The sequence below is a fragment of the Nicotiana tabacum genome, chromosome 12 (assembly GCF_000715075.1).
Source record: "Nicotiana tabacum cultivar K326 chromosome 12, ASM71507v2, whole genome shotgun sequence".
Classification (NCBI taxonomy): Eukaryota; Viridiplantae; Streptophyta; class Magnoliopsida; order Solanales; family Solanaceae; genus Nicotiana; species Nicotiana tabacum.
In genome coordinates, this window is record NC_134091.1 from 108305677 (window position 1) to 108316134 (window position 10458).

The 10458-nt window shown below is 39.6% G+C and overlaps 1 protein-coding gene and 1 long non-coding RNA gene across 2 annotated transcripts; both read left to right on the forward strand.

Annotated features, from left to right (window-relative positions):
- Window positions 1-2514: 2514 nt before the first annotated feature.
- On the forward strand, window positions 2515-3283 carry LOC142167439 (uncharacterized). Its single transcript, XR_012697579.1, has 2 exons — window positions 2515-2639; window positions 2873-3283. It is a non-coding gene; the product is annotated as an uncharacterized LOC142167439 (long non-coding RNA).
- A 5807-nt stretch (window positions 3284-9090) lies between these two features.
- On the forward strand, window positions 9091-9510 carry LOC142167318 (uncharacterized). Its single transcript, XM_075227483.1, has one exon. The coding sequence runs from the start codon at window positions 9091-9093 to the stop codon at window positions 9508-9510; it is 420 nt and encodes a 139-aa protein (XP_075083584.1).
- The last annotated feature ends 948 nt before the right edge of the window (window positions 9511-10458 follow it).

Sequence of the window (10458 nt, forward strand, 5' to 3'; positions counted from 1 at the left end):
CGAGACTCTGAAAGAAGTATGTATGCATGATAAAAGAAAATTCTAAAAGCTTCTGATAAAGAGTTGAAACAGACAACTCATATATGTATCGTAAAATTCTTCTTGATGTCATTCATGAAAAAGTTCTTGATGTCATTCATGAAAATTCCCTTTCTTTTCTTTCTCTTCTTTTCAAAAAAAGTATAAAAATTCAAATAGATAAATATCTAAACTTTCTCGAAACAATTCTTGTAAATTTCTAAAGCATTTTTTTATTCGTTTCTTTTCTTTGCTGGGGAGTCTATTGATTCTGACATTCATTCTGATTCTTATTCTGAAAATATTACCATATGATCGGTATGATGGACGATCCCAGCCCGATCGCCTGGACCTCATTCCTGTGGTGCCTCACAGTTCAAGGTTCTAGCATGAACGTATTCTTGTGTGTTACTAGGGCACTTCTATCAGAGTGCTTGGACCAATGGTACACTAATCTCCTACTCTTGTACGGATAGTTTTGGGGTAACATAAACCACTAGAGGCTATAAACCCGTCTCAGAGATCTAAGAAAACTTCAAAAATATTCTCCAGAGTGGTTCTTGTATCACAAAATTTATAACAATGATATATCTCCACAGTTCTCATCAAAACAGTTCCATAAAATCATGTAGAAGAAATTTCATTAATTTATACATTACAGAAATATATGCAAGTCATGGATGAATGAGATGTGATTTACGAAAAAACATACTATTCTTGAGTTATTAACCATGATAATTATCTAAGGCCTTTTCTATAGTTTTAATGGATAATGTGAGTCCACTCATTTTATTCAGAGCCCGCATTAACATCCTATACAGTCCAACAAATACTTATGGCATAATCTCGGTGAGAAGACAACTTTAGTAAAGTATTGACTTTACTCACCTTGATTTCTTGCTTTTGAATACCTTCGTTTGCTCCAATCCTATGGGTTCACCTCACCAAACAAATCCATACATAATTAATTTTAGAATCAATACTAGAAGTTTCAAGATTTTTAAAATATAGAAACCCTAGGTTTTTTATTCTTCTCTCTTTCTAGGGTTCATCGTTAATCTAAGTTTTTATAGTAGTTTCTAGGAGCAAATATCAACCATAAACCTCTCAAACAATTGTGGTTGAAAGTGGTTATGAAACTTACCTTGAATTGCGAAACCCTAGGTTAGCAGAGAGACCTTGTTCTTGAGTTCTTGTTGAGAATCTAACTATTTTGAGATGGAATATTGTTAGAATTGATGTTTGGAAGTAGTATTCTAACGTTAATCGCATTGAAAACTCGCCTTAGGTAGTATGAGAATCCTGGGATGACTTGAGGATGAGAGGGGAGGCTAAGAATGAGGCTATTTTCTCTCTCTCCATCCCTTTTATTTCAATTTCCAGCCTTTGGCGTCACTGTCTGTGTCCAGCGCTACCCACGACACTCAAATAAAATTATTTCTGATTTTGGCGTTCTGACTCGCGCCCGGTGTATCCTTGGGCGCCCAAAAATGTGGCTCATTTTTCTGACAGGACAGTATTCAGTAAAACGCCTATAACATTTTATAGAAGTATCGAAATGACAAACTCTTTGAAGTATTAGAAACTAGACTTTAAGGACTTTCTTTTGATATATAGCTCACATTTCAATTCATTATATATTGATAGATATGCTCATTGAAACTTAGGTCATGTGATGCTAAGATCATTTTCATCCCTTAAACAACTCTAATATATTCCAATTTACTTCTCTCTTTCTTAATACCATCCATTTAACCTTCTAAACATATGATTTATGTATTTTATACCTTCATAACTTTTCACACACCTTTGTGTCCAACTTAGAACTTGATTGAGAATATAATACTTAACAAAAGGTTTTTCGGGGCTTTACATTTTACCTCTTCACTTACTATAGGTATTCATATTTTAGTTTTATATCTCTCAAGATTATCAAACTTTTATTATTTTGCTATTTGAAAGAAATTTTATATTTACTCGTAAGGAGTAATATTTTAAATTATATTATTGATTGCCAACTTTTAGAGAGGTAAACCATGTAATTTGATAATATTTTTAAAAATATTTTGATCTTTAGAGACGTTATAGATGATTTTTATCTTATAGTAACTTTAACACTATATCATTGTTTATATTTATAAAAAATATTCTATTTGTGAGTTTTAAGTTTTTTAAATTTTCTTAACCTTTTAATGTACTTTATATATTTTTTGTGATTATTTTTCTATTTTAATAATTTTTAAATCAATAAATTTAAAGATTTATGGGACTCACGCCTTATGTCTCGGGGCTTACGCCTCGCCCTGTGTTAAATAAAATGTCTTGCCTCACGCCTCCATTTTTTAAAAGGAAATTTTACATCCAATAGCTAACTATTGTAACCTATTTATTATAACCAAAATACTTTCAAAATATTATTACTTATAGCTACCTTTTATATTATATAGCAAAATATACATTTATAATATATACTGCAGTATAGGCATAAAATACGCCAGTTACATTCTCTTTCCTCCTTCAATTAGCACACAATTTCTCTCTCTCTCTCTCAAATCAAATTCAATTCTCTCCATGAATCCACCACGATTTTGCTCCTAATAATTATGGTTCCTCACAAATTGGTAAAGCTTTTGGGTAGATGTTTCTTACTACTCCGGTCGTTCTTCTTTTTCTCTTTACTCTCCTTTTAATTTCTGCCATTGTTAGGGTTTGCAGAAAAAACTTTAACTTTCGATATTAATGGCTGACTTAAACACGTCGAAGAGGGTTATACAAAATATACCCACTAAAGACCTCAATTTTGATGTGCCATATTTTAATTTGCGCATCACTCAAGAGGAGGTTGTATTTGCAGGTTTTGTAGCAACCATGGAAGCCGATAGGCGAACTAAAATACGTAATGACCCTATGAAACAAGTTGAAGATGCGAAATCTTTCAAAAAGAGCCACAATTGCTGATATTTCTAAAGTTTTGATACACAACATAAATGTGAAAAATAGAAGAAAAATTAGCGATGTTGCTTCCGGCAACAAGGGAAAATTGGTCGCTAAAGGAATTAGCTCGAAAACACGGAAGGAGAAGGTGATGTATATATTTTTTATTTTTGCATACATGTATATTGTGTATTTATCTGTCTTTTTTTATATATACATAAACTCAATTGGATGTTTGTTCTCATACAATAGATTTAGTTCGTACATGATTTTTTTGGTTGCGTATATAATTGTATTTATTTATATTTGAATTCAGAAAATAACTATTTTGAATACACTAACAGTACTATATCAACATATCATCACTATGTTGCCAATGGTATATATATACACATCAGTTCAAGTATCGAAATGCAAAATATTTAATAAAATAAACAAAAATGGAAGAGAGGAATCAAAATCAGAGCATTGACGCTAAATACAATGCTCTGTTTTTTTTTGTTAAACGCTTGAAAAAATCTTCTAATTATGACATGATAATAAGATGTGTTTGAGTTGATTGGGTTGAGATCGTTTAGGAGTGATACACGCTAATTGATAACTCTGTCCGTTATTATACAGTTGTACTCTATATTTATTAGGCAAATTACACGAGTGTATGTATGAATACAGAAGCACGAATACATCGAATACAACTGAGTAATTAAAAGGAACGATCTACACCGTAAAGTTTAATGAGGCGTGTTTGAATTGATTTTGTTAAGATATTTTAGGAGTGATACAAACTAATTGATTCATCTTTTCGTCATTAAATAGTCGGACTTTCTATTTATTAGGCAAATTTCCCGACTGTATTCATGAATACAGCGAATACAGTCGGATGACAACCAAATATTAGCTATATAAAACAAATATGTATATGATAGCTATAAAAAATTAATAGTCACTATGCTATAGTAGTTTCGATACTTCCTCTTATTAAAACAGTGCTTTACGTATACTTGTTGGGCCTTGCTGTATGCCGACATATTTTCCAATGGCGGACTGGTGCGCGGTGGCGTGAGTTAAAAAGATGAAGCTGGGTTTGGAATTTGAGAAAGGGCTTCTAATCTTCTCTAGTAGTACGGAAAGAGAATGATTTGGTGCTTTTTGACGGAGGGGTTTAATGAAAAAGACTGTTGGTTGGGGGGGGGGGGGGGGCGCGAAACTAAAGTTAAAAAAACAACCAAAAAAAGAAAGAAATCTGGTTACAGTTGAGTAATTAATATTTAACAAAACAAAAAGCAATAGATGGGATTTGATCCCAGGTAAGAAAATTTAACTGCAAAGCTCAAGAGCACATTTGACCAATGCCTCCAAATCCCCATGGTCTTGGCCGCGCCAAGTGACAAGCGCGCATGTGCCTCATCAATAGCCATCGTTAGTGCCTAGCCGCAAGTAGATACCAACAACGCCGCACACACAGATCCTGATACAAAAGGCAAGATTGCTGCCAACAGACCGACTTCTACTTTGTAGGAATTTAAGTCCTTTTCATTGTAAATATAGAGTAATTTTATTTCATGTATTTTCATATTGTCTCTCTAGCTTAGTAATGTCAAGTCCTGTAACTTTGATTTATTTTTTTTAAGCACTATTAGGGGGGATCAAGCAATCAAACTTTCTAACAAGCAAATAATTCTCTGTACTAGTGTCTCTCCCCTCGACACCGTGTTGCTTTTCTTTAATAGCTCTCACTAATGCAATCAAGTTTTCTTTCATTCTCAATTCTCTTTTCCGTTCTCTCAATTGTTCTTGATAATTGGTTTTCCCGTACGGAACTAACAATATAGTATAGCATACGAAGGGGACCCCAGTTGGCGGATAGTAACTACATGGACATCGATTGCTTAGCCTTACATCGCCCTTCTAAGGAATCTCAGGAAGGCACCGCGTAACAGTTGGTATCAGAGCCTAGGTTCGACAACGGATGAGGGAACACATTGCCATTACTACCATTTCTGACCATGGTGAATCATGGGGACTGCATTGCATCCCTTGAAGAGACGGTTGACGTATTACGATCCATCGTGGATACGGTGCCTGATCTAAGAACCAACCTAGTGCAAAGGTTGGACGACCTGGACCGCAGGATCCGGCAGGCCGAAACTGACATTGCGAACATTAGTCGCGACTCTGAGGGAGACCGGCAAACTGCAGCCATAGAGGCAATCAAAATATTTGGTAAATTCGAGGGCCTCCAACAGGAGCGTGCCAAGGATTTAGCCTACAGGGAACCAGAGGCAGACAGGATGACTGTCATGCAGCAAACTATAGACAACTTGACAGGCCAGCTCAACGTTGTCAATGTTGCACTACAAGGCCTACTTCGAGGAAACAGAAACTAGATCGGGGGTGCTGTGAACCTCGCCCCTGTGCCACAAAAGCTGAAGATTCATGAGCCAAAATCATACAATGGATCTAGGAATACCAAAGAAGTAGCAACTGCTGCCATGTATCTTCAGGGTGATGCAAAAGTCTAGTGGCGAGTAAAATACGAATCCATCAAAGCCGGTGAAGATGCTCTTGAGACATGTCCAGAACTGAAGGCAGCCATACGCCTACAGTTCTTCCCCGAAAATATTGAGTACAATGCGTGGAGAAAGGTACGAGAGCTCTGCCAGACCAAGTTAGTGCGGGATTACGTGCGGGAATTCTCTAAGCTTATGCTGAACATACGAGATATGGGGGGCAAAGACAAACTCTTCACATTCTTGGAAGGTTTGAAACCTTATGCTCGTGTGGAGCTGCAAAGATAAAGGGTAGATACTTTAGCCAAGGCAATCCAAGCAGCATAATGCCTTATGGACTATCAAGTAGAAGCTTGGAAGGATAGACCTCAACCGCCTGTCTGTGGGGGATACAAAGGGGGTCAGCCTGACAATGGTGGCCCTAGCAGAAGTGGAGGAGATCAGAGTGCAACCAAATCTAAGGCTCTTTCCTCAGGAAGCAATAGTGTTACATCTAACAATGAGGAAACCCCCTTCAAGATGACGTCATTGTGACAATACACATTGGAACAATGAATGCCCACATGCGCAGATGAATGCCCATCAAAATTTTGAGACGGATGACGACATAAATGATGTTGACCAGACTGAACCAATAGGTTCCTTCAACGCACTTGTTTGTTCTATTTTTGAGGCCATAGTGAGGACCCGTGCCGGTATCCGTAAGAAGAAAAACCCATGCCCAACGAACAATAAAGGGAAAAAGAAGGCGGATGAAATGCCTCCTCTTAACCAAGGGAAGACCTTTATGTTTATCGAGATGAAAGATAATGGCAAGCTCATTCGAACGATGATAGACACGGGTGCTACTCAAAACTATTTAGCCTCAACTCAGGTAGAATGCCTTTGTCTAGATGTGGGAAAGGGCAGAGGTCGTGTTAAGTCTATTAACTTACTGCCTCAGCCGGTGGGTGGCATAGACAAAGGAGTGCCAGTGAAGCTTGGTCCTTATGAAGGAAAAGTAAACTTGCGCATGGTGATCATAGATGACTTCGAGCTGATAGTTGGGCTGAAATTCATAAGGCAAACCAACACCATTCCAGTACCGTATGCCGACATGCTACTGATTATGGGAGAAAACGGGGCCAAGCCCTATATTATTCCCTGTACAACCATAAAGATGGCCGCTGAGAACATCTCGGCCTTGTAGTTAAAGACGAGAGTCAAAAGACAGGAACTTACGTTCCTGGCTACCCTATGTATTGAAGATATAAAACACTACTTGGGTCCCATTCATGCATACGTGAAAGAGCTGCTACTGGAGTTTGAAGACGTCATGCCACAGGACATGACAAAGCAACTCCCGCCTAGGTGCACTATGGACCATGAGATTGAGTTGGTGCCGGGTGCGAAGCCACCTGCCCGGGCGCCTTATAGAATGTCACAACCCGAGCTCACCGAGCTTCGAAGACAGTTGATGAAAATGCTAGATACGGGGATCATTGTGCCCTCCAAGTCCTCTTATGGGTCCCATGTGCTATTCCAAAAGAAACAGAATGGCACTCTACGAATCTGTGTAGATTATCGGGCCCTAAAAAAAATCACCGTGAAGAACAAGTACCATATCCCTCTAATGGAAGACTTATTCGATAAATTGGGTGGTGCCACAGTGTTCACCAAAATAGACCTGAAGACAGGTTACTGGCAAGTCCGAATTGCTGAAGGAGATGAACACAAGATGACCTGTGTGACAAGATATGGGTCGTACGACTTGTTAGTCATGCCATTCGACTTGACTAATGCTCCAGCCACATTTTCCACATTGATGAACTAAGTCTTCTAATAGTACATTGACGAGTTCGTACTAGTCTACTTGGACGAAATTGTGATATATAGCAAGACATTGGATGAACCCTTGGAGCACCTGCGGAAGATCCTAGCCCAACTACGGGAACACGAACTATATGTGAAGCTATCCAAGTGCGCATTCACCCAAAAATAGATTGACTTCCTCCGACATGTCATCGAGGAAGGGCGGATAAAGATGGCCCAACAGAAGATCCAGGAAGTCACAGATTGGCTGCCGCCTAAGGATATCCACGCCTTGAGGGCGTTTCTTGGCCTATGCAACTTTTATCGACGATTTGTGAAGGATTACTCTCTCATTGCATTGTCGTTTCACGCCTTGGGATTGGGGTCCCAAGTGAGCGGAGGCCTTCAACGCATTAAAAGTGGCTATGTCTAGTAGCCCCATCTTGGACCTTCCTGATTTGGGCAAGGCATGATGTATAGTTGGATGCCTCCGACTATGCTCTAGGTGGAGTCTTGCTACACAAGGGGCATCCAGTGGCGTACGAGATTCAGAAGTTGAAGTATGCAAAACGACGCTATGCCACCCATGAAAAAGAATTATTTGCTTTCGTCCATTGCTTATGCCTTTGGAGGCACTATTTGCTGGGAACCCCATTTGTGGTCAAGACAGACAACACAATTGTTAGCCATTTCATGAACCAGTCAAAGCTGAATGGCCGACAGACCAGGTGGCAGGAACTATTAGTAGAATTTCACTTCAACCTGGAGTACAGAGGTGGGAAGACCAACAAGTTGCTGATGCACTCAGCCAAAGGGTTAACATAGCATCGGTGTGCCTACTCGCCACCCTAAGGGGGAGCTAAGTGGCCACCACTATAAGAGATCAGATATAAGATCTATTTCTAAAGGATCATGTTGCACAGTATTTGGTCGATTTGGTAGGACAGGGCAAAACTCGCTAGTTCTACATGGAAGATGGGTTCCTGAAGGTTAAAGGGAACTAACTTTATGTTCCTAAAAGAGGGTATCTGCGAAGGACTCTTCTGATGGAATGCCATGATACTTTGTGGGCCGGACATCCAGCTGAAGAATGCACCAGCACGTTGTTGCACCGTGCTTATTATTGGCCTCAAATGGTTGATGATGTGGCTAAGTATGTGAAGACTAGCTTAGTATGCCAGAAAGACAAGTCAGACCGCTTGACACAAGCGGGACTTTTGGAGCCACTGCTTGTTCTAAAGAGACCTTGGGAAAGCGTTTCACTGCATTTCATCATCGGACTGCCTAAGGCCGGAGATCTTACAACTATCTTAGTTGTGGTAGATCGATTTTCCAAGTATGCTACATTTATAGCTGTCCATAATATATATCAGCAGAAGATACAACTCAACTCTTATTCTCTTATATTGTCAAATATTGGGGTCTGCCTAAAGACATCGTTAGTGATCGCGACTCTTGCTTCACTAGCAATTTTTGGACTCAGGTCTTTAAGTACCGCGGGTCCAAACTGAGCCACAACTCAAGTTTCCATCCGCAATCTGATGGCCAGACGGAGTGATTTAATGGCATGCTAGAGGAATATCTTTGCCACTTTCTTACCGGATCATAGAAGAATTGGGTGAAGCTTCTGGATGCTGCTAAACTGTGTTTCAATTCACAAAAGATCTCTAGTACAAATAAAAGCGCTTTTAAAATTGTTACCGGACATCAACCTCTACTCCCACACACTGTGAATTCCCCAAACATGTAAAAATCTCCTCGAGCTGTTAGCTTCTCGAAGGAATGGAAGAAAAATTTGGAGATAGTGCAGAGCTATCTTGTCAAGGCCCAGAAACGAATGAAAAAACATGCTGATCAAAATCGTCGCTTTGTTGAATATCAAGTAGGATACAAAGTGATGGTGAAAATCCCAAAGCGGTACTTGTTTGCAGGGGTCCATGACACTCACATATTGCAAAAGTACATTGGACCCTTGTCCATTGAGAAGAGCATTAGGAAAGTTGCATACCGGGTGGATACCCCAGCATGGTGGAAGATTCATCCTGTCTTCCATATCAGCCTTCTGAAACCTTTTCGGGAAGACATGGAGGATCCTTCGCGGATCCAACTCATAGTACCTAGCATTCAAGGCCCTAATTCAACCGGGAAAATGTGGGTAGAAGCCATTCTTGATGATAGAGTGATTCATGCTTCAAGGAAAGATCACCAAGAGTTCCTGGTGAAATGGCAGGGTTGTAATACAGAGAAGAATATTTGAGAGAAGGGAACAAACCTCAAAGCCTACAAGAGCCTGATCGAAGATTATCTTGCAAGTAAGGAGTCGAGGATGTCGTCAACTCAGGTGGGGGAGAATGTTATGGGCGGCTTTCCAGCTATGCCCCATGAACTCTTGGACGCGCCCCATTGCATCCTGGAAAGCCTCCCAACGCCTAGCACCATGGTGGACCCCGTGGTCTTGGCCGCGCCAAGTGACAAGTACGCCTGTGCCTATGTTTCCCCACTGATAGCCCTCGCTAGCGCCCAGCCGAAGGCAGATGCCAACAGTGTCGCACGCACAGACAACGCCGTGTTTGCAGACCTTGATGGTAAAGACAAGGTTGTTGTCAACGGACCGACTTCTACTTTGTAGGAATCTAAGTCCCTTTCGTAGTAAATATAAAGTAGTTTTATTTCATGTATTTTTATTTTATCTCTCTAGCTTAGTTTGGTCAAGTCCTATAACTTTAGTTTATCGTTTTAAGCACTATTAGGAGGGGATCAAGCAATCAACTTTCTAACAAGCAAATAATTCTCTGTACTGGTATCTCTCCTCCTCGACACCATGTTGCTTTTCTGTAATAGCTTTCATTAATGCAATCAAGTTTTCTTTCATTCTCAATTCTCTCATTTGCTCTTGACAATTGGTTTTCCCATATGGCACTGACTATCTAGTCTAGCGTACGGAGGGGACCCCAATTGGGGATAGTAACTACATGGATATCGATTGCTTAGCCTTACGTCGCCCTTCCAAGGAATCTCAGGAAGGCGCCGCGTAACAGAACTCATGCTTCTCTCCCTAGATCATGTATAACAATATTACTATATTTTAAAAAAAATACTTATATATGTGTGTACCCAAGTTCAAAAAGTCTTATGGTGCAAATTAGTAATGAGTGCACCTCTATTGAGATTGAAGGTTCAATTTCCATGTCTATCTTGTAATTTA